This window comes from Petromyzon marinus, chromosome 3 (genome assembly GCF_048934315.1).
Source record: "Petromyzon marinus isolate PM22_M1 ecotype Great Lakes invasive population chromosome 3, UKy_Petmar_22M1.pri1.0, whole genome shotgun sequence".
NCBI lineage: Eukaryota > Metazoa > Chordata > Hyperoartia > Petromyzontiformes > Petromyzontidae > Petromyzon > Petromyzon marinus.
This window is the reverse complement of record NC_133669.1, coordinates 2,113,993-2,139,099: the sequence shown is the minus strand read 5'-3', so window position 1 is coordinate 2,139,099 and position 25,107 is coordinate 2,113,993. Positions and strand designations below refer to the sequence as shown.

Below are 25,107 nucleotides of genomic sequence, written 5' to 3'. Positions count from 1 at the left end.
AAAATGTTCCCGTTTATTTAAAACCCTCACCCCCCCCGTGACGTCACGCGCAATTAACCCCCGCCCCGCCCCCTTCTCCGCGACGTCCGACACGGGCTCGGGGCCTCGCCCTCCCCTCGACGTCACGGGCGCCGGGTCCCGCCCACCCCACCGCGACGTCACGCGCAACAGCGCCGCGAACGAATCACGCACAGGCACGGGGGCCCGCCTATCCCGTGACGTCACGCGCCCCGGCTCCGCCCTCCTCACCGTTGACGTCACCCGCACGGCCGGTGACGTCACCGCGGGCAGCGACGTAGCCCGCCTCGCGTTCGTTAAGTTGCCGCGGCCGATGGGAGATGTCAATCCGCGCCGAGAGGCACCAATCTCAGCGCGCGCGCCGCCTCTTATGCTACTCGCCGCGCACCGTTTGCCCTTCGACGCGGTAAGTGCGGCTCGGATTTGTGTTTGGATTTTTTTTTCCCCTTAGGGAAAAACAAATAATTCGTTCGGCGCTCAGGAGGAGCAGGCAGGCGCCAGTTCGACAATGAGTGAAGGGAGCGTGAGGGGTGGGGCTGGGTAGGGGGAAGTGCGAGGCCGGCGGGGGCGAGTGTGCGTGAGCGGGCGCGTGCGTGAGCGGGCGCGTGCGTGCGATGGGTCTCGTGCGTGCGCCCCCCCCCCCTCGCTCTCCTGATCCCCCCCTTCGTCAACATGGCGCCCGCACCCCCCCCCGCCGCCGTGCGCGCGCTGCGCCGCCGCGTCCCCCAGCCAATGGCATGGACGGGCGCCGCGCCACACGTGATGCGTCGCGGCCAGTGGGAGCGCGGCGACGCGGAGGGCGCGTGCGTGCCGGGGGTGGGGGCCGCGGCGGGGGTGGGGAGGTAGCGGGTGACGGGGGGGGGGTGTGTAGTGCGCATGCGCGAATCAGTTCGGGAGTGTTTCATTTCCGTTTCATTTAATGTACAGTATTTGGTGTGTGGTTTACAGTGATGATATTTGCACACGTGCAGAACCGGCTGACCAACGTGGTGAAGTATGGCCACGTTAAACCCGCGACCCGCACGGCGCGGGTGAGACCATCATGCACCGGTGGATTTACACAAGGGTCAGATGATGGGGTTTATATATTGATGTCAGTGGTTTATACCCTGCAAGGGGCTTTAGGAAGTAGTGCGCCACGATTATATATTAGGTAATAATTTATCAAGTGATTGTACTGTTTCTTTGTATATATTGTATAGCGAAATGCTAGGGTCTTGTACATTGATGCAGAGGTTTAGAAGTAAAATATTTCTGCGGTGTCAGAAAACAAACCTGAGCCTGAAGACGTTTAGGGGAGTCGTGCATTGGGAGGTTTGGTAAGTGTCCAAAGAGTTTGTCTAATGGAAGGAGGACCGAGGTTTTCGGTGTAAACTCACGCGTACGAGGTATATCATTTAAAAATGTCCACAGACGGGGTCACGAATCCACATGCTGGCTACCTCGGTGCCAATTGGATTTGGGATTAAAATTTTTTGCGATGCACTATCCCTTCCCGCCACCACACACAGCTTTTAAAGTGGTGTGATATACCGTATAAATTTTGAACTATAATCTAGGCGTTTATACGGTAGTTTAATCGTTTTTACAGTGCCTTTGGTACAGTATTCAATCCATCGATGCATCAATATATGCAGCGCTAAGGTTGTAACTGTTAATAATAATGTGATGACTACCCAAAGCAGCGGGTGATAGAGCGGCTGAGCAGTGGTAGGCAACTGAAAGAATTGATGTCCTATATAATATTGCCGTTATGGAACGGGGTGTTGTACACACGTGATACTCGTGTGTTATTTCTAAAATGCGTTCAATTCACTTCAATCGTAAGATTGCTGGAACTTAATATTGTCATATTGTGAATGTGCCATTGACGTCTCATAGCTTGCAGAAGCTATTTATATTATCACCGTGTCCCCATTACTTTGGCTGACTAATTGAAGTCCACCGTGGAAAAATGTAGATGTCAGCGTTGACCGTGGCATGTGGCAGCATTAAATGCACCCGCCTTAATCGTGACCTATTTTTTTGTTATCTTCAATGTGGAAACGCACGTTCTAGATCCACCCAACAGTTCAGTTACAGTACTCAAGTTGCGCAAAGTCATGCGTTCAGGCATGCAGCAGCGTCGCTTCTGTTTTGCAACGCTCATTGCACTTGAAGCAGTTGCAATCACCGTCCTTGCTATGCATGAGAGTTCAACGTGGGAAGGGCCAAGGCGTGATTTTGCCGCCCCTCGCCTCTCGTCTGAACGACCCAGCTAAAGATGATAATTTAGTTCAGACAGGAGGACATCTAGGCAACAAAATGCACCTGCTCGGCCTACGAAAATGTTTAAGGTAAATTCGAGCAAGACAATATGACAAATATTGATTCATCCATTTTTATGCAGCAATGCATTCACGTGAAAACGTCTTATTTGATTCAAATGTATTTTCGTGTTGTGATAAAACCTCATCCAACCAATGACATCACCGTTGAATATACAGTCCTGTGCAGTACAACATAATACAGTTGAAAATGAAAGATTTTCAACTACAAGCAGATATTGCCCTAGTTTTTGCAGCCAATTATAAACAGGACAAGGCAGACAAAAACAATTCCGTAGGCAACGGTATTGCAGGGACGTAATACCGAATAAGGTGGTAATGTTTTGTACAGACGTGTTTTCATCGCTTAACAGGCTGTGCTCAAGACACGTGTACACAGGCGTATAGGTTTGCGCCCATCACCCACGTACGCCGATTTTCGCTCATGGACACAGCGACTCTGGAACGTGGTGTGACCTCAGAATAGTGGATTTGCAGGAGCTTTTGGTGAATTAGCTCTGCGCCATTATTGCATTGGAAAACCACGTGTGCCGATGAGTACATACAGTATATCAAAGGCTGTGACAAACACGTGGATACCAATGGGGGCATTGACACGCACAGTGGGCCTCAAACCATATCACCCAGAAAGCACCTATTGGTGTGCAGTAGTGGTTGACCTTTCACTTTTGTTTTTGTTTGAGTGGAAAGCCACTTTATTGTATACGTGCACGTATATATAATTATGCAGCATGTGTGGCTGGAAAATAGCTGTTATTTAATAATTTGATGTTCAGTAAAGTCCCTAATGCGCGCACTTGTGGGGAACCCCTGCCTGCTTTGACTCCATCTGAGGTCATGAGCTTGTTATGTGTTTTTTCCAGAAATACATATCACATTCTATAAGATGTTTTTTTTTAAATATATAAATGATGTACATATGATAGTCCTCGACTGTGATTTCAACTGCCAACTTCAGATCGTCAATCAATCGCACTGATCAACTCCAACACCACTCGCCTATTAGTCTATGTTATTATTTTGCTGCAGAGTTATTTACAGTTATCGTGGTAACGGCTGGGAACGTACAGTGCTATATTCCCAATTGAGCACCCATCAAGGGAACAGAGTCTCAATGCTCACAGACCGTGGCCCTCCTCACGTAGGCACTTGCCGCCACCACGGGGGAGGTGGTGGTTGGGCTGGCTGCCTGTAGGGACTTTGGTGACGTTCCTAAGTCAGGCTTGAGGTTTCCTTTCGAAGCAAACGTGATGCTTCACGCCCGGTGGCTGTTTAGAACTGCCCACCTGTGCGAAGCCGCCTCTGTCCATTGCATGTGGGAGCATGCAGTGACATCCCGCTGCCGCACAAGAAGGTACTTTTGGCCTGTTTCCTAAAAAAATAATGTCCTCTTTAACACTATGGAAGCCTAATAATATCCACGGTATATGTTTACAAGTGAAACTTATAACGATGCATAGCTCTGCAATGACAGCAGTTTTTACTCAATTTACAACACTATTTAAGGTAATTTGGACATTTTACGAATTGGTGATTGATGGCACACGACGTATTCGGTGCACAATTTATTTTACAAATGCAACATAAAAAAAATTGTCTTGTGTCTGACAAAGTACCTGCATCATAACAAAAATGTAGTTCTAATAAAAATCCAAATTTTCTGGACAATTATATAGGTCAGGCTTGTATTCTTTAATTGAGATTTGTATAATTAATATACAACGTTTGCTAATTTAGTTTAAACTGGTTGATTCGATTGTCAGGATTTTGTGTTCATATCACAGGGCACATAAGTGTATGCCAGTGAATTTTATATAAGCCTCTCAAGCGCTTACTATCGAGGGAGGTAAGTGTAATAACAGCGCGATGCTGTGCACCGTGTGTGTGTGTGTGCAGCTCCCCAACCCCCTTGCAAGGGGGAGTTAGGGGGAGGCGCAGTCCACTCTGAGGCCCGTCCGTCTTCACCTCGTTTGGCAACCATGGCGACGAGCGAGGTGGGAGGTGAAGGGGAAGCAGAGATCGTCATGGTGACGGTGGAGGAAACTCCAAACAGCACCGACTCCGCGGAGGATTCGAGTGCCGCCATGATGGTTCAATTCAAGCAGGATCACGCTGGGTAACCATGATGATGATGCTGGTGGCGGGGGGTGGTGGAAGTGACCACCTCCATGATTATTGCATTATGAGCGTCATCTGTCTGCCCGTACATGGACAATATTTTATAATTTTACTGGTCTGAGCGGCACTGAGAAGTGTAGGTTCTTGCACAAGTTGTGGTCCTTTATGTAAGGCGTGCTTTTTCCGCAATTTAAACTTTTTAAATAGAAAAAAATGGTCGTGGGGTTTAGTTTGATCGTATTTTACCATGCCGGTAAATTCATCCGGTTGGCTAGGGGTTGCCCAGGACCTGTTTAGGCGAAGCCCATGGTTCAGATTACTCTTGCCATTGATATTAGCCATGGCAGCGATTTAAACGGTTCAATATTAGCCTTGGCCAATGATCAAAATAGTGCAGTGTACTATTTTGTGGGATGGATAACTTTAAGTAATTCATGTTAATTTGTTGAAAGGAATGACTTGTTTACCTTTTAACTTTACTGTTTTTGGAAGATTATGTGTAGAGCATCATAAGATGCAGTCACATTTAGATGCTGTATAAACCTCTAAGTTATATTGCATTGAAAGTGATGAGAGTACAAATAAAGCTGCCTACCTTCCAATGCTTGGCAAGGAACAGAGGACAACGGTGGCACTTTTGTTTATCAGAACAAGTGTGAACTTGCTGAATGTACACGGCGGTACGTTCTTTCATCGCGTTGCTCATGGCTGGATGTGGTGCTTTTGTTCAGTGCCGCTCAAACAGATGACAACATTGAGTCCGTGTACTCTGCCAACACACTGGTGGAGAAGATGGCCAATTCTGGAGATGTGACGGAAGGTATACATTTCTCACTCACGATGGGGGTGTGGTATGTGTGCTGTGAGGCCACTGTCAAGTGTGTAGCTGTCTGCATGTATGTATGGCGTGTGTATATGGGTACCTCCTTGTGTATGTAAGTACCTCATCTGTCATACAATATACCCTATTGTGCTGTTTGTGCTGTCATGCGTGTATATCACATTTTATGTGTGTCATGAAAAGTGTGTACATACTTGTGTTTTTTTTGTGTATAGCTACTTGGTTGTGTGTGCTGTTCATAGTTATCTGCTTCTGTGTATTATTGTGTTTAGCTACTTGGTAGTATTATTTGTGTGGAGCATGCTGTCACCATCCTAGAATCTCAACCAAATCTGGAAGAACACTTGTAAGAGAGTGGAACAACACGGACGTCCAGAATAAACACCTCATTCGAGACCCAGACATCACATCTCCTGGTTTTGACATTCATCCAAGACACTGGTGTGACCATCAACTGCATCAGAACATAAACAGGATGATGCTCACAGCTCCTTCATGAATGGAAACTTTAAGCTAAGCCATAGTGTGACTATGCCATGCAACCCAAACTATGGACCATAAAGTGCAAGACTTGTCTGTCCTTCAATTCAGGGATAGAAAAACTATGCAAACTCTGTCCTCAAGCCCTCTTGTTAGCAGACCTCTACATTGGCATTTAGCTCCTGTACGTATTGCCATACGCAAGAACAGATTCATTTGTGTAGTTATTCAGTTGTGTATACTGTGTGCAGGTATCTGGTTATGTTGCTGTAGCGAGCATGTAGTGCATGCCTGTTGTATCTTGTGTGTGTATATATTTATGCTTCGTTTAGATATGGCTGGTGTTGTGGCCACCCATTTATACATTGTACCTTCTGTGGATTCTAGACTGGGTGTGTGTAACTTTAGGTTGGTGCAATTCATAACAATGTTTTTTTTGAGTAGGGTTTATCAAATGGACAGTGTCTTTTTGTAATGTGTAGTATAATCTGAAAATAACCTGTTTTTTGTTTGCTCGTATGATGTGTATAAAATAATATATGTATGTGACACACTTGTTTTCCAGTGCAGCTTAAACGCAGTTTGAGTATGTGCATGCCTAATGTGCCATAATGTGCCCTTGGAGCGTCTGCATCTGTGGATGCATACGTGTCTCTGCGGGGAGCGGTGGCGCAGCGGTTAGGGTGCTGCATTACACACCTAGTGACCCGAGTTCGATTTCCAATCACGTCTAACACTAGTCACGATTATCTGAACTGGTCCCGGGCCTCCCCCAGGTCGACCCAGCCTCAAATGAGTACCTGGTCCAGTGTGTAAACATCGCCCCTAGGGAGACAAAGGCGACCAGGCGTGGTGTTGCCCACCCACCCCATCGTATGCCGTGCAGGCCTTCATAGGTGCTAACTAACAGCACTTGCTCCAACAGTCTTTTAAGGCTATATGGGGGATTTTTATCTTTGTATTTTGTGTCTCTGGGTTGTACTCTCTCAGAGAAGGGGATGGAGGAGGTAGAGGAGGAGGAGGAAGAGGTGGACGATGGGGAAGGAACAAACCTGGCATATCCCATCACGTGTGGAGACAACAAGGCAACCCTGCTCTTGAAGAAGTTTGTCTGCCCTGGCATCAACGTCCCATGTGTTAAGGTATGTGTTGCCTTTTGTAGTTCTTTCAATTATACGTTGGAGTGTAGAGCATGCGATGCAGATATCGTCGCCCGAAAAGGAGTGCATTTGTGTTCACATGGCATGGACTCAAACTTGATCTGCTTTGTTTCTTGTGCTATTGCTAGTGAGTTGGGAGTGAGTAATTTCACGTCTGGATGATCCAGTGAGTGTTTGGGTGACTAAGCGAGTGATTCAGTTTGGGTGAGGGTGTGAGTGGATGGATCTGGAGAGTGGAGAAATGGATGAATTGGTGGAGAGATGGATGAGTGAGTGAATTTAATGGTGTGTTTTGTAAGGATTATGTTAGTAACATTTTTTAATTGTGTCGAATGCTGTTTTGTGTGATGTCCGTATTTTACATGTAGTTTAACACCGGACTGATCAGCCCAAAGGAGTTTGTGAACATGGCTGGAAAGTCGACCCTGAAGGACTGGAAGAGAGCCATTCGCATGCGTGGGGTCATGTTGAGGTCAGCTCCCGGCATCCAGCTTTTGCGCTGTATCCACCTATCACTGTCCTCAGTGTTTGAATGTTGACACACTCAGAATAATCATTTGGGTTTTAAGTGATACACAGTACACATTCAGATTTAATTGAGCTGTTTTTTTGTATCTGAATTGTGCTACTTTTAAATTGTAATTACACTTGACTAATTTTCACCATTGTAAGATTTTACGATTCCAAGTGAAGGGTAATTATCACCTGTCTAGTGGTGAGAGCTGGGAGAGAGTACCTTTGCACCTCACAAGCAAATTCCAAAAACATAATGTTAATCTCATCTTTTTACATCACTTATTCCAGATTCTAAATTGAGAAATTTGGTTTGACATGTGATGGACACCCTTTTTTTCAAGGCATATTAAAGATGTGCCACCTAGTGTTGATATGATGCCTTTTGAAGTAACTTCAGCAGTAGTTCAAAGTGTCATATTCCTGAGCCATTCTCTGATGAAAGATGCTGCCCCTAAGCATCAACGATTTGCACTAAGACAAAATGTATTACTCTTGGTTAGTGTATGTTTGAAACTATAATCATTGAGAACAAAAACCTTTGTGTTCTGAAATTAAAGCCTCATTAAGCAAAACATTAACCTAAGAAAAGCACTGGGTTGTTTTAAATGAAACAGGTCAGTGTTATAAAAAAAAGGTTATTGCAGTCATGCAGGGAAAATTAATATCATAACATGGTTATGCTGATAACATAACACAACTTCATGGTGGGTCGAACTCAGTCGCTCACATTTACATCCATCATTAAGGTGTGCAAGAATTACTTTTGATTATTTAGAACTGGCTGGCACATAGCCAAATGGGCGTGTGCTGTAGTGACTTCATTGCGCACATCTTCGTCATGACGTCACCCACATCCCACAGCGTTGAACCGGGTTAATCAATTTGTCACGCTAACGTCATGCTCACCCCCCACCCACCCTCCACACCAGCTGTATATCCTGCGCAAATGTATTAGAAGAGATGAAGGGAGATAGAGGAGGGCGGAAGAGATGGAGTGGAGAGGAGAGAGACAAGGAGATGGTGAAAGGGTGTAAAACGGAGAAGAAAGAGCAAAACGGAAAGAGGAGAGCGAGGGAAAGCGACAAGCAGTGGGAGGGAAGGATTGGGGAGATGCAAGAGATTGAGAAGGGAAAGGGAGAGTTGGGAATAAGGAGAGGCGAGGGTGAAAGAGATAAACTGGGAGAGATAGGGGTCAGGGAAGTGGGTGAGAGGAATATAGAGGGAGGGATTAATATGGTACAGAGGAATAGAGAAAGAGATATAAACAGAGTCAAAGAAAGAAATCGAGATCAATTGGAATATACCATACAGAGAAGGCAAAAGAAAGGTAGAGAGACAGGGCTGTATATAAAATGACAAGTTTTGATCGCCGGCTGGCTGGTGGGGAGGGACAGATGGACATTCACGTTGAAAGGACGTGCGTGCGGGTTGCTCGTCATAATAAACAAGACAAAACCAACAAGTGAGGAAATTAAAATATGAAAGTGTTAATGAGACGGGATCATATCAATTATTTAGTCAAACTGGGACCCAGAATCATGACCGTTTATCAAATGGCAGGGTGTTTTGATAAATAGTAGGGAGCCTGATACCATCATTAGACCTCCTTTGCCAGTACCAAAATGTAATAATAGGGTTTTTCCCCATTTTTTCTGGCAACAAAACTGAAAGCTTTTGGCGTCATCTGGTCGAGCACCAATTGGGTCGAGGCTCAAAAGAAAGCCGTCCCTTGGTGTAGACCAATCAGTTTCAAGGACAATGCATATATTATCATAGTATATATTCTTAGTTCTTTCGGTAAAGTTACGTTGACTTTACCGAAAGAACTAAGAATATGAATTACTGCAGTCACGAAAGCTTTAAATCAAAATTTATCATAGTATGTTTTTTCTTTGCATTTTGACTGCAGGTATTGTGGTTAATGCAGACATGTATCCTTGTAAAAAAGGTTTCAGTTTTGTTGCCAGAGAAAAGGGGAAAAACCCTGTCAGTTTTTTACCCTTATAGCAAGCTGCCTCTAATTCCTTCTCCAATTAGTTTTTTCCCCATCCTTCAATAATCTATGCATATGTTGTTCCCCTGTTTGTATTATGCCTTACGATGCAGTCACATTCATGTGCTTCATTGTTTGTCACTATTTTCTCATACTAGTTATGAGCTTGTCACTGAATATTTGATTGGTCGCTGAAGAACTCTGAAGTAGGTGGCACGTAAATGGTAGCCACAGCCATAGCGAGAGATATAATAGATGCGGGTATTTTCCCGGGTTGCTGACTCGGACAGACCCGGCTGAATTTAAACCTCCATCTTTGCCCGTGACGTGAAACCAAGCAGAAAGGTGATGGACTCGGGGGAGCTGGACTTCTACCAGCACGACAAGGTGTGCACCAGCACTTGCCGAAGCACCAAGTTCGACATCCTCATCAACAATGTGCGCTTACCCATCATCGGCACGCAGGGCGAGTACTCGATGGTTGGAACCCCTTCCGACGGTGAGTTTCCCAGCGCCCACCACTGCTGAGCTTATCCCGCACCACCTGCCTGTATACGTCTCGCTTGAGTGGTTATGTGGAATAACGTTCATTTGGGTCAAATATCAATACACTGACAACGATGTTGAATGGGAATATAGTGAATTGGATGTATGAATTGGCCTATAACAAGCAAGATTAGATAAAAGCTGCTGAATATGTTCACGTCTCGCTCAGCTTGCCACAATATTTAGTGTCTTCGTTGCCAATGTTTGTTATCGTGGTGTTGAGCCAGTTGTGGAAATTCAACATTTGCTGCTCCATTCATAGACTGGCTCTTGTCACAGAAATGCAGCAGGGTCCAGGCTTTAAACCACTTGGTTTTAGCTACCATTAGAGATCAATGCTCATTTTAAAGGATAAACACTTTTACCCTGTTGGAATGTAAGTGCCTTACTACAAATAAACGGAATAAACCATTCATTACCCCATTGTGTGTGGTTATAAATGAAACCCACAATGTTGGATATGTCTCTGACACCTCAGATTGCGTAAAACACTTGTCCCACAGGTTTGCATTTCGATGTAGTAATTGCATTAAACAATCTAATGATAATTATTTAAGTAAACAATGCTGATTCTGGATATTTGTACAACAGCATGTCTGTGTATCCGTGTCTGTAACGAGAATTTGGCACTGTCGGGGCCACAGCTGATGCATCTTCCAGTCATCTCGGTCAACCCATGGCACCTGGGTCTGTCCGGTGATCTCCTGTAAGCCAGCCTTTGACACTTCACGTGGCCTCAAAAGTGTGCCTGGCACAGGCATCGTGGTGATGTCACCGTCACTTAGTGGCGAATGGCGTGTGTTGGTATTGGTAACAGGAATTTGGCTTTAACCGAGGTGTGGTATGGATTGCAGTGAATGGCGCACAGGTGTGCGGGGGTGCTGAGGAGGCGGCCAAAGATGCCAGCGAGCTGGTGTCCACTCCGTCCACCTCCTTCCTACCCTCGACGCCGTGCACCGATAGCGCGCGCGCCAAGGACGCGAGTGAACTTCCAGGTGACAAAGGTGCCCGCCCATCAGTCCTGTACCTACACACACATATACTGGTGTACCCACACACCCGTGTATCTAGACATACACCCATGTATCTAGACATACACCCATCTACCCATAAAACAAATATCCCCATCCCTAATGTAGACTTCTATAGGCAGTCATGCTAAGTGTTGTTAGCTAGCACTTATTAAGGCCGGCACTTGCACTAACAGGTGGGAATCATCACAGTACTCATCTTCACCCTGTCCAAACTACTCAGCTTCTGCTCCTCCTGACTGGTACTGTCTGCCTTTGTCTTGCGCTACTTTTACTGCAGGCTGAGATCCACATTCCCCATAAGGTCTAAAACTAAAATCATAAGAGCACAACTATGCTCAGATTCCAGCTACAATATTTTCAAGTTGCCTTGCAGATATTTACATGCCAGCAATGTCAATTGAACTGTCATGCATCATACATATGTCAGTTATTTCTACAGCATTATTGATATTGTGTCTTAGTTTTCAAATGTTATATTACAGGTTAACAGTAAACCATCTTACAATACAGCCTTATAACATTTGTTACTTTTGATATAATGCACTGCTGAAGCAGCGGTTGTAATAATTAAAAGGGGATGAAACCCCAAAAATTCAAGGGCTCTTATCTTTGTATATATGTTGAACTTCTTTCGCACTGTATGTAGCGAATTGCTAATACGTGCTTTATAGATGCCGACCTAGGCTGTGTCACGAGTTGTCTGACATGGGTTTCAAGCTTCACAGTGAGAAATGTAAATCTCAGGTCAAGTGCTTCACTGTGGCACTCGAGTTACATCACTATGACTTCACCCCCCACACCATTTTATATATCAGTGCAGTTACGTTACTGTTGCATGTAATGGTGTCACCTGAAGGATTTTAAATACCTTTGCTTTATAAACAGTTTACCTTTAGAGGCTATAATCCCCTTTTCTTGATGACGACCGCTTGTGTTGCGATCGAAACGTCGTAGTTTTTTGTTATTTTCTTTGAACCTATCTACGTGACTTTACCGAAAGACCCAAAGAATATGAATTCCTGCAATCACGAAAGCTTCGAGTCAAGATTTAAGTTAAGAGGTCTTTGTTTTTTGGGTTACATCTTACTTCAACTGCAGCTGGAAGGATACAAAAGCTGTTGTACTGTTTTGATCGGAGCGCTGAGTCAACTTTTGACTGCCTTCAACTCTGCCTCTGTGTATGTTGCTCATGCAGACGAGGTCTTTTCGCTGTGGAAGGGGATCGCTGATGTGGGGCTGCTCGGGGAGGTTGTGAACGAGGTGCAGCAGGAGATCCAGGACACGCTCAAGGCCCTGCGCCAGCGGATACAGCTCTCCCCCCTGCAGATGAGTGGTACAGGCCCAATGTTTACTCTGTTGTCATTGTCTATTCGTGAAGTGGATTCACACGTTGGCGCTGGTCTGTTGAGTGTCAGGCTGATTTTTATATTTTAGAGCTTGGGATCACAAAATCGGTGGCTTGAGAAATGAGAGGTGCCAAATTGTCATGTCTAGCATTGCCTACTAAATGAATCACTCATCGTGTACACCCTCTTAAGCACTTCCCAGCATGTCATTGTGCATAATTGTTAAAACCTCGGCATGGATGCTTCAACCCCTTCCCTCTTGATATTCTATGAATTGGCACAATTCCGAGTTACGATTAGAACCAAGATTTTTTTTTGTATTTAATTTAGACGGTCAAGTTTGTAGGTTCCATCTCTTGTTGTTTGTATATTATGATATAATTTGTATAAATTGTAAATGACTGTTGTTTATGAACACAATTTGGTACTTGTATCATGAGTGTTAGAATTGATTTTATGCAATGAATTGTTGCAAGTCTATTACCAGGGGACTGCCCTCACGGTTCCCAACACGAGCAGCTGGCCACCTGTGGTGCGGGTTTTTCCATCACTCGTTAAGTGAAATACTCAGAAGGGTTACTGTGCTGCTTTCCATAGCATTAATGCTTGTGATTTGCATAACTGCTTCAGCACATTGTTTACTTACTTTCCTAAGTCCGTGTACTATAAGGCACGGTTTTCACTTAAATGTTTCATGAAACTGGCTATTCAGCTCCCAAGTTAACCTTGTTTCAGTGGCAATGGCAAGTGGAGGTGCACAATAGTAAAAGACGAGTCGCATTTCCCTGCATACATCAGAGGCTTCCGCTGATAATGTTGTTGTGTGCGTGGACCCCTGTCAGATGCAACGACGCTGAACGGCGTGGTCCAACACTTTGGCCTCATGGATAATGTTAAGAAGATTCTGGGCAACCACAAGTCCCAGATGGGTCGATACCGCGACCAGTATACACGGGACCTGGCAGGTGCGCTGCACCTCACCACTGCATTGTCTGTCAGCACCCACACGTCTTCACTTTCTCTCACAATGTCTTTTCATTTTACCATTTATTTTAATTCCTGTGTTCATTTACATTTGTTGTTGTTGATTTTTTTAAAAATCCCAGATGTCCCTTACAATTCAGAGACACGTATCTCAGTGGGTTGAAATTAAAATAGATTTATTGTTTGATGCGATGTAAGAGATTTTTGAGAAATGGAATTTTGGTCAGGCACGCTCGACACCTTTCCGTTCATGGGTCCTGATTTCCATTGCTAATGTTTTATCTTTTACGCTGAGCCAGTTTACACGCAGTATTCAGCTACATTTGAAATCTGTGAATCACATTTGCTTTGTTTCACTCATTCTTAATGTCTGTTTATGAACTGAATAGATGCTTTGCCATGATTAAGAGTGCAGTGCTGTGAGACTATGTAAGCCTCAGGGTGTGCTTGACTTTTTCCTGAGTTATATGCATGTGACCGGTTGTTCAGCCTTCCAATCGGTGTGCTACCTTGAAATTTTATCTGCTCTGTGCTTTTTAGTAGATGTTTCTGAAGATATTTGACTCATAGTTCTCATGATTACTGACTAATGATTCTCGTAATTTACAGTGGTGAAAGCCCTGATACACCTGGGTGCTTTTAGGGAGATTATCATCAGGAAAAATGATCATAGGTAAAAATTTAGTTCTCCCAAATATTCACAAATCTTATCGTTTCCCCGCTCGGGGGAGAACTAGAATGTTAACTTCCATTCAGATCACAGAAAATGATCACATAACTACCTAACGTTGTGTGTCCTGTAGACCTATGTTTATCAAACACGCATCTCAACATACTGTTGTCATTCGCTCGACTAAATTGTGTTATCCTGCACTATTGCCTTACCAAGTTGCCACAGTTGCTCACGGTAAATGCGATTGCCATGAGAGCTAGTAGCACTAGCCCGACAGCGAGTCCGAGCTTAGCTTGTCCCCTTTGTGGCGCGGACGCGCAGAGCTGGAGCGGCAGTGCGACGATCAGCGCCGGCGCAGCATCGAGCAAAAGCAGCGCCAGCAGCTGACCACGCTCTCCCCGTCGGCCATCGCCATCTCCCCGCCGCCGGCCAAGCGGCCCCGTGCACAGCGCGCCTCGGCCTCCGTGCCCACCATGGCCACCATCCCCGGCCTTACTACCATCCCCATGGCCAAGCTGCCCACGCTCGCCACCATCCCGGTGGCCGGCGTTGGCGGCAAGCAGCAGCCGGCGTTCGCCGCGGGGACTACCACGGCGACGTATGGCACCATGGCTGGGACGCCAGGTGGCCTCACTGTCATCGGCTCGCAGGCCATCATCTCCACCGCGTCCGGGCTCAAGGTGCTGAGCCCCGTGCAGTTTGTGTCGGCGCAGGGGGGCGATGGCGGGGGTGGCGGCATTGTGAGCGCCGCCGGGCTGGGAGCAATGTTGCAGGGTGCTCAGGTGGTATCGGGACCCGGCACCATGGTCACGCTGCAGCCCGTCCCAGAGGCCACCGTCGCGGCAATGGTCTCTGCGGCAGCGGCGTCCACGGCAGTGCCCGGAGCGCTGCCGGTCCAGGCCGCCCCGGCTGCAGTTCCCATGGAGGGGGAACAGGCGGCGAGCGATGTGGGAGCAAGCGTGGCGCCGTGAGGGTAGTGTGCGTGTGAGCGCTGGCGACCGCCTTGGGACAGACGTGTGGAACAAAGTAGAAGCCCCCGAACATCCACTGCGGCAGTTGCTGTTATTGTTGCAGAGACTGTTTTAAAAGGTCAAAAGTGCAGTGTCATGGGACCTCACAGACTGGTTTAGTTACAAACCCCAAGGAAGACTTGTGCATCTACTATTTCCATTTTCTCAACATTTAAATGTTATTGTTAGATCAGGCAGATAGGATGCAATTTTTACTAACAATTAAATTAACTAAACACCCCACCTGCTTTTTTATTTTATATTATGCAAATACAGTAAGCAGACATTTCCAGCTGCTTGTTGCTGAAGATCTTGCTGTGTCTGGGAATGTTGTGAACTCCTTTGTTTGCGAGTGCATCTTGATGACCCGGCCTCCAAGAGGGAAGTGGCATCATCTCCTGGCAGTGCTGTTTTACCGTGGAGAGCACAGAGTTATATACATGTGTTGGGTCTTTGGGCCTGTGTACATACTTGGACAGTTGTGAAAATGGATCTCTTACCATTTTTAGTTTGCTACATTTAGAGATTAACATTCTATGATACGTTCATGGTGATGTCGATTTTTACGTGCCAGTTCTTTAACATTTATTGCAGAAACTCCTTTCTCAAACTGACATTGTAGGTGGATTGCAGATACAATTGGATGATTAAAAATGTAGAATTTCATCCACTTGTATCGTTAAAAGTTCATGGTGTTATGCACCATGTTTTGTAGCTTTTTACTGGAACTGTAGAAAATAATAGTATTGGAAATTGTTTAACATGTACTTTTGTTGAAATGTAAACTCTGCAAAATGAGCTGTTAATGTAACAGTAATGTATAAATTAAGCGCGAGCTGAGTGTCCAGTTAGTCCTGAAATAAGTGCTAAATTCTGTCGATTTGTGTTATTTACTACTATAATGAGCCAAGAATGTCTGTCTCGCTCGTGACGTCACTCCACGTAGGCCAGCCCCCCTCATTAATACTCATGAACAGGTGACGTCCTCCACATGGACCCCCCCTCCCCCCTCATTAATAATCATGAGCGGGTGACGTCTCTCCACATGCAGCACCCCCCCTCATTAATAATCATGAGCAGGTGACGTCACTCCACATCGAACAGCCCCCCACATTAATAATCATGAAGAGGTGACGTCTTCCAAATGGACACCCCCCACCATTAATAATAATTAGCGGGTGACATCACTCCACATGGGGGGGCGAGGCGCCTCCTCCCCCCTCCTCAGCGTCAACTTACAACCCTCGCTTCAAAGGCAGAACCCTCACGTAACGCTATTGAGACAGAAGTAAAAAGGACGTCATGATGAACAAGGGATTGTAACCTTTAAATGAAATAAGTCTGTGTCACCGCGGCCTTACAAATTGTACACGAATTGATGCAATAAATATCACATCACGGGCTGCTTTTCGCTTTCAAGTTTCCGATTTACTGAAATACACTCGTCCTTGGATGGACAAAAGGCTAGTGTAACCAGAATGTTTGATATTTGAAGTGTAGAAAGGGCATGGAATAGTAAAATAATATTTGCATTTTAAAATCGATATACTCCAAATTATCCTTGAGTAAAGAGGCTGGAAACACTGATACATGACCCTCTTTAAAGTCTACATTGTGCGGAGATTTACATCACATATTATTTCCATCACCAGTGAAGATGTGGAAGCTTCATTTCTATTGTGCATAAAAAGCTTTCATAACATGTTAAAGTAAATAGCTTGTTGGCCCATAAACCTATGGACCTGCTTTAGAAATTGTTTCCACACTGCTGAGGACACTCAACCTATCCAGCATCTGACTGCTTAAACAAATTTTACACGGAAGACAGCCCAGAAGCCCATAAGCTGATGGAATTCATTACTTGGTGAGACAGACCATTGTTTATTTACAATTTGAAAGCTTTCTCATTGACCAGGGTTGGCTGGTGTAGTTTATGCTTTTGTGGGATTAAATCCTGAGTCAGTGTGAGCAGAGATTGACAGACATACTAAAATGTCAGTGTGTGTTAGGTTCTTGTCGTGTGTTGACTTTCAGTATTTTTGTTTATTACAACTATTAAAATGGTTATCTGTAATCCGAATAGAGCGTTGATGAATGCAGTTTATTTTAATCCAGAATGAGTGATCTTTTGGTTATCCTGAATCTAAAGTACTTGATTTCGAAGTTAAATAATTTGTGTCTGCTTTTTGGTCCAACTTTGTCCCTTGTATGTTTGTACAACTTTATAGATCTGTTTCAAAAGAAGATGCAGCTAAAATATGATCTCTTTATTTCACGGATACACACCTAGGTTGTGCGCATACCAAGTTGTTCGTTTAAGTTTGCGACTTAGGAAATGAGAATAAAGACTTTAAAGTAACTAATATGTGCCACCATAGCACTAATAATATCACAGCATTGTAGTTTGTTTATTTTAATACAATGCCATGGCAGCCACCTCAGTAAAACATGCTATATAGTCGCTTTAAAGTCTGTTTTGTTAATAAAGCTCTAAAATGTATACTAGGACAGCCTAGGTAGGATACACAGCCTATATAATGGCCTGAAAAATAAGAGCTATTTGATATGTTTTGGGTTATGGCTTTCTATAATATTAAAAACGTTACATATTTTAACACAGCCTAACACCAGTACCTTGAATTATGCTTTTAAATGTTGACAGGTTTTGTTTTGCCTTGTGTGTGTGTCTCCCTGGTGTGCATCATTGTATGACGTATGAAACATTTTAAGAGTTAAAGCACAAGGTTTGGGCCTTGCATCGGAATTTTTTAAAATATAAATTTGGTTCAATATTATGGCTCATCGAGATTGGTTGAGACCTGTTACATTCGCTGTGTTTGGCACCGAAGATGTGTAGCAGTTTTGATTTTGTGCTAAATTTAGGTTGGTTTTGTGCATATAATTTGTTTTACAAGACTTTAGTAATGTTCAGGCAAGGCCATCACAAGTCACATTTCATGGATTAATTTACAGAACTTGTAACGTAAAAGCTGAAAAAATTACAGTATTTTGAAACATCTTACACACTGAAAATGTTTTAATAGTTAACGTTGTTGGCAGTGGCTCAGCCTCAGTGTGAAAAGTCAATAAACTGTTTTTTTAAGTGACAAAAAAATCTCCTCACTTCACGTCTCAATGAATCCGTCTGTTTTATCCTTTTCCAGTACGGCTTGAGTTTTTGTCTTTGAAGTTGTCCTAATTGTTTTTCTACATTGACAAAGGAGTATTTTAAATGTTAGCTGATACATGCTTCGGTTCCTTATGCAGTGGTATTAATCATGGAGAGGTGTATTTGTTAGCGATTACCAATAACATGCACCACCAATGTGCAAAAGTTTTGTATGTATTCATATGTTGTAAAATCTGTATGCAGTTGTGGGGTTTTTGAGTGTCGCATAGCAGAACAGTTGTCACCTCACAAGGCTATTTTTGGGTCTCTTAATACAAGTTAACATGCATTTAAGACAATAATGGCAGTCTCTTCGCAGAGCTGTTTTTAACAATGATGTGCCTCATTAGTTTAACATGTAGACTTTTGCGACCAATATCCATAATATAGGGGTTTTTTTGGGTTAGGTCACGTAAATATTGTCTCAACTAGCCTTTTGCCCGTCCAAGGACGGGTGTATTGCAGTAAATCTGAAACTTGCAAGCGAAAATCAGACCGCGACGTGATATATTCATTGCATCCATTCGTGTGCAATTTGTAAGGCCACGGTGACAGACATTTCATTTAAAGGTTATAATCCCTTGTTCATCATGACGTCCTTTTTACTTCTGTCTCAACAACAGCTTTACGGAGATCACGTGACGTGGGGGTTCTGCCTTTGTAGTGAGAGTTATAAGTTGACACTTAGGAGGGGGGAGGAGGCGCCTCGCCCCCCCCCCCCCCCATGTGGAGAGAAGTCACCGGCTAATTATTAATGAGGGGGGGTTCTCCATGCAGAGTGACATACCCGCTCATGATTATTAATGAGGGGGGGGGGGTCCATGTGGAGAACGTAACCTGTTCATGATTAAATCTTGACTTAAAGCTTTCTTGGCTGCAGTAATTCATATTCTTTGGGTCTTTCGGTGAAGTCAGGTCGATAGGTTCAAAGAAAATAAAAAAACTACGACGTTTCGATCGCAACAAGCGGTCGTCGTCAGGAAAAGGGGATTAGCTTCTAAAGGCAAACTGTTTATAAAGGTTTGGAATGGGCGTAGCCCAAATGTCAGTAGCATGGGCGGGGCAACTTATGTTAATGTAAGTGGTGGGCAGGTTTTCCACCAATTAAAAGAGCTGCCAGGTAGGGGGGCTGGTCGACGAGGAGGACATCACGTGTAGTACATAGACATTATTGGCTCAGTAGTAAATTATAATGATAGTTTGTTACATTGTTAGAATATGCTGCCTGGTACATGCTTGTATAAGAACAGTATCTCATCACTTTGTTTATTATAACCCACTACTGTTAAATGTATCTGCATGTACAATATCGGATATCTGTGTGATGGGATTTTGAATGATTGCCCCTGAGTGTTACGGCCAGTGAACAGCTGTGTGTGAATATGATATGTATAAGATGTTTTGAGTTACAGTACCAATGTTTCGGCCAAATCTATTTTTTTTGTGTGGCTTACAATCGGCTCGCTGCTTTCTGCCTCGTTCAGGCTGTTATATCAAACATTGCGTTGAGTGGGTGAATATTTTAAACTTCACGGCATTCCTTTAAACTAATAGAAATTGTGGTATTTGAAATATTCCGGTTGTAATGTGTACATGTGTGGTGATAAACTTGGCACAGGGCGAGGCTTTTACAGGCCAATATATTTAATTCCAAACACTGAATTGACAACTCTGCCTCTCAATTTAGCCAATTCATTTATAGAAGTCCTATATGTCATTGTTATGGTCTTATGGCAACGATAGTTTAAAAAACACAGTTCCACATGTAATGCAGTACTTTAGGATATAGTGTGTTGTAGCAGTGAGTTTCCACCTTTACGTATTGAACAAAAAATGTGAATATTACATCCAAAACGTGATTTATAAGACTATAGCTAGAACAAAAATTAAACTGGCAAGCCCTTCCAAAGTAACAGTAACAATCAAACCTAACATTGGTTTCTTAATATGTAATTTAGCGTGTGTACTAAACAGGCACCATTAATATTGTTTGGTTAAGTACGTGCTGTCTGAGTGCTGCTAGAGTTGTTTGGAATATAATAATTGTTTTGAATTTACTTTTAATTATTTCCGCTAAAATAGTGCAAGGAAGCACATGGTCAAACAATGTTAATGGATTGAAAACGATTTAAAAACTCTCACGTGGGCTTCTTGGTACAATGCCAAGCAGGTGTGCATTCTTATGCATTGATCATGATGCTGTTATAACTAAACCACTAAAGCTGCCACTTACGATCCAACTACAGTTCACTTGCATTGGATCATTAGCTACTCTTATCCATTTTTATAGCAACAATAATGGCAAACACATGCAGTAGCCTTGCCTTGTGATATGTGCTCACCAAGTTAAGCTGTGTGGTGTAGTGTGAAGGAAGTAATACTGCCCTGGCAATTAGTACTGTAGCCAATTGCTAAACCTAACCCCCAACCATGTCAAATGCTGACCTTTTTATATCTGGTGGGGCCATTAACATGTCCATGACCAGACTGCTGGATCCCAGAACCAATTGTGATTGGCTGCAGAAGTGTGTTTCGCTGCAGTGCCACCACTCTGCTTCTCCACCATTGGCTCCGCTCAGTCCCAACGTATGACACTAGCAACTGTCGGGAGCTTGATTTAGTACTTGTGTAGCATCAAGGCACGTTAAAAAATACAGCTCAATTTTATCAAAACGTGTGGACATAATCTTTCTTTCCATGTGGTGTTGGATGTTCTGTCCTCTTACAATTGCACCATTATGTTTTTTTCAGACTAGACATGATAAAATAGGACAAGCATACACCATGTAAGTAAACGTGCACGTACACAACTTTATTGTTTTGTGTAAAATGCCGGGTTCATATGAAAATACTTGTTAAAAAAACTGGTTCCAGAAACAATACTTGGAATAGTTGTATTGCAGATCATAGAAAACACTTAACACAGACACTGCACTCATGTTTAAATGCCTGTAAATGCATTGACAGGTAGTGGTGCCTGCGTACAAATAGCACGTCGATTTCAGTTGTGTAGTAAGGTGTGTTCATCTGTGGGTAACGGTGTTCGGAATGCAGATGTGATTGTCGAAAAATGTAATAGATCCTACGTAGCATGATGGTGCAGCTTTGGGAGGAGCTGTGTAAATATAGGTGCTGTATAACATCAACCTGTCCCTTTTTAATAATTCACTCAAATAGATGTATGTAGACGTTTTAACCAGAAATTATTTTAGCAAAATAAATAAAGTGGGATTTTATAATACCTAAACCCATAGGCCACTTGTGCCTTGAACGTACCCGGGCTGTAGTTGTTGAGGTCATGTGTTTCAGGAATATTGACAATCACTCCCTGTGTGTTTTCACGTACAAAACGACTCCACACATGCTCTGCTATCCCCAACGCATGTATATAGTCACAAGAGATGTTCCAGCCTTTTTTTTATATTACAGTAACTGGTCTCAATGCGCTCAACACAGATACGCAATCAATGACCTCACCCTCATCCTGATGCTGTGATAGCAAACAACGCTGAAATAATTTAGTTTTTCCATTTCGTCTTACGCTGGGGGGTTTCATTGCGTACTTATCAGCAGCATCAAAAGTGAACTGGAAATCAGCCTTTAGGACACTCATTGCTTCCATGGATGCGGTAGTGCAGCTTTTACCACTTCTTGTATCATGCGGTTTCCCCCATGGTTGCGCTAATTGGTCCTGTCGAATCAATCTTCACAGGCATGAAACGTATCGATACATTGGCACGATTTCTTTTTTTGTGTTATGTTTGTATAGTACTATTACATTTTATATTTTTTTGTTTTTACCGTTTCATTTGTATCGTCTATTTTGTTTATACTTTATGTAATGTGTCTTATTTGCACAGTTTTATCTGTATTATGTCATTTATACTATATAATATTCGACTTGTTTGCACTCCCTGATTTGTAATGTGTTTTAATATGACTGTCATTTATTTGTCCCATGTCTGGTTCATAACAATTGCAAAACTAGAAAATTGTTTGTTATTTGCATGATCACATGCATGTAATGCGTGTATAAGGATCGATGTTTATTGATGAATCGATTCCCCGTTGCATACCTAGTTCATAACGGCACCCGCATGTCTTTGCAGGTTCCATAGTGGTTGGGTGTTGAACTCAGGTTCACAGCTGTCAGGCCCTGTCCGGCATAAACACTTCACCTGTGTGGTAATGGCTTCATTTTAAACCTGAGCACCTGTCTTTTCTCTGCCTGTACTGCATACTTGTGTTGATTTTTGTCTTACGGAGTGTACAAAACAATAAACGTGCTCTTTGTTTGCAAACTGGTAGTATTAAGTGCTTAATCAATGCTTCAGGTTCCAATTGAATAAATGCATTGAAATCCCCATACATATGTTGCGCTTAATGAAGGCTACTGGTAGAGGAGAGACGTGCATGGTGTGTGTTCCGGGCACCGCATCGCACGCCTGTTATACCAGCGCTTTCGCGGCAAGGGTTCGTAGATTATGAATAATTGTGAAAATCCCGAATCAGCTAAGCTGTGAGGTGACCAGGTTATGGCAATACAGCAAATGGGGTTGGGACCACATCTGTGCGGACCTTTGGGTGTTAAATTCTCCTTTAAAATTTGAATTGGAAAAACACCCCAATGCAGTGCTCTCCTTTGAAGGAGTCTTGAGAGTTGGGCTTTTTGGTGGAAATTATATGATTATACTGCTCCAGCAGCTGACAGCTGTTCTGTAATGGTAGTTTTACCATGCAGGTGATCATTGCTTTTACTGACAGTGTGTGCCCTCTGCTGCTGACAAAATGAACTCAGATTTGTAAGTCATATAGAGGTGAGCAAGCTAACAGGTGTATTTGATGTGAGAGTTTAAACAGTATGCTTCATAATTGTTAGGTCAGATCGCATAAGTAAAATGTGTGTTGTCAACCATCCATCTGATGTAGCCAATTAATGCATTTGTTACGTTAACAAAAGTGCCAATTTTTTACTGCTTCTGCACACGACTGATGTGTTGGAGAGCAATATCAAAATATTTTAACGATTTGGTATGACGTTTCATGATAGTTACAACCAGCATAATCAGGCAGTTGCCAAAATTGTGAAAATATCTTCCAGATAAAAGTGTGCCTCATTAACATCTCACATAATTTGTTGTAATCTAACAACCATCTGGTACAATTAATGTAATTATCACTAGATTAATCACAAGTATATAACCACGACACTTCCAAATAAGATGTGAATACATTAATTGGCATTTTTCAAGCGACAACTTCATTGTGTCAGACGGATGATGGTTTACGATACATTTTACTTACGCAATGTGACCCAACAACCAATAATGAATCAGGAGTGATATAAACAAAAATGATGAAAGGCTTCACTTGTCAACAGGGGACAATGGGGGTACACAGCACAGACAACCAAACCATAGAACTATCCACACCACCCAACCAGACCCTATCACTCTCCTTCCCATAACCGCATTAGTCATTTGCTGCACTAGCTAGCCACACATTAGCTCTTGCTAATCGAACCAGCCAGATCCTCACCATATCCCCAAGCCTTAATAACACTTGCCCTATTTCTAGCCCTAGCCGCAGTAAAACTCACGCGCACCATCATTTCACAAGTCAACCAGACCCTAGCGCTATCCATAACCATTAACCCTAACTACATGAGCCAAACAAACATAGCCCTATAGCCAACCAATTTTTAACAATAAACAATATGCTTAACTCGTAGCCACACTAACCAAGCAAACCAACAATACAGTGAGTGGATATACCCATATCCCTAACCATTATCCCACCCACAGTGCTTTGCCTAGCCTCTTGAATAGATTTTCTTGGGGGGAGTTCCCAGTTGCTGACCACAGTACCACCAAGGTCTCTCGTTACGCACAAGACGCCGACTGTGGACTTTAAACCGCCGTGTTCTAGCGAGCAGGAGATGCTGTGTAAGCTGATAAAGTTCATGATAAGGTAACAGCATCGTGAGGTTGTGAGTGCTCTTGTGCTGTTAGGTTATGGGAGGTGACGTTCATAATGAATTGGGTTTATAACCAGAACTGGGCTGTCAGTGCCAAACGTACTCCAAGTGTCCTGTTTGTGATTTTTTGTTATTTTATTTTCACCTACGTGACTTTACCCAATAGAACCAAAGAGTATGTCCTGTTTGTCTCTGTGTCTCTTGATAGTCCATGGGCCGGAATATAAAATGGTAGCTCATCTTTAGCAGTCCATAAATATGGCAAATAATTCATCGTTATTGGCCGTATAAAAAAATGGGAACCACCTTGGGTGATCCCGTGACTCGTGCTGGAGTGTATTTGGTCTGGGCTCACGGACTAACAACGTGTTGTCTTTTTTAATTTCGGTGTGCCAATGTTTCACTTAGTGTCCGTTTCGGTCTCTCTTCCACCGGTTTCCACTTCGGTGTCTGTGTAATCTCTCTCTTTTTTTACGATCAGAGGAAAAAAGCTCTTGGTGTGGGATTGTCACCACGAATTGTGAATTGGTTGAAATGATACTCTTTGGTTCTATCCGGTAAAGTCATGTAGGTAAAAAACAAAACAAAAATCACGACGTTTCGGCCACAACACAAGCGGCCTTCATCAGGTGAAGGGAGCAGACTGTCTCGAGGACAGCGCTGGAGTGAAACACAGCCGCGCTCAGACCGCGACCTTTAAGCTGTGTGCGAGGAAACAAGGTGCCTTGACAAAGGAATTAGGATAAAAATTCGAATTTGATTGGCCCACTTAGCATGATGAACGGTGTAGAGGTGGTGTACATGCGGGTGAACATGCCGGTTGGCGAGGGGGGGAGTTTACCTATTGATGGTGTGAAAAGGGAATTTTTAAGAGCTGCGAAAGTTTGGGGTACCACTACTTGAAAAATATACTGT

General features: G+C 43.5%; 1 protein-coding gene across 4 annotated transcripts; it reads left to right on the top strand.

Moving 5' to 3' along the window:
* The first annotated feature begins 242 nt into the window (after nucleotides 1–242).
* Nucleotides 243–22,516, top strand: LOC116951293 (glucocorticoid modulatory element-binding protein 2-like). 4 transcript variants are annotated; one of them, XM_032969844.2, is made up of 10 exons: nucleotides 243–424; nucleotides 4,242–4,461; nucleotides 5,195–5,283; nucleotides 6,775–6,926; nucleotides 7,313–7,416; nucleotides 9,795–9,952; nucleotides 10,854–10,994; nucleotides 12,229–12,366; nucleotides 13,222–13,344; nucleotides 14,358–22,516. In XM_032969844.2, exons 2-10 carry the CDS (start codon nucleotides 4,325–4,327, stop codon nucleotides 15,005–15,007), a joined length of 1,692 nt encoding a protein of 563 aa, XP_032825735.1. In that variant the 5' UTR covers nucleotides 243–424; nucleotides 4,242–4,324; the 3' UTR covers nucleotides 15,008–22,516. The 4 variants fall into 4 exon arrangements, with proteins under 4 accessions (XP_032825735.1, XP_032825708.1, XP_032825717.1 ...); XM_032969817.2 differs by having other exon boundaries at nucleotides 10,854–11,003; XM_032969826.2 differs by lacking the exon at nucleotides 243–424 and adding an exon at nucleotides 873–1,049 and having other exon boundaries at nucleotides 10,854–11,003.
* Nucleotides 22,517–25,107: the final 2,591 nt, after the last annotated feature.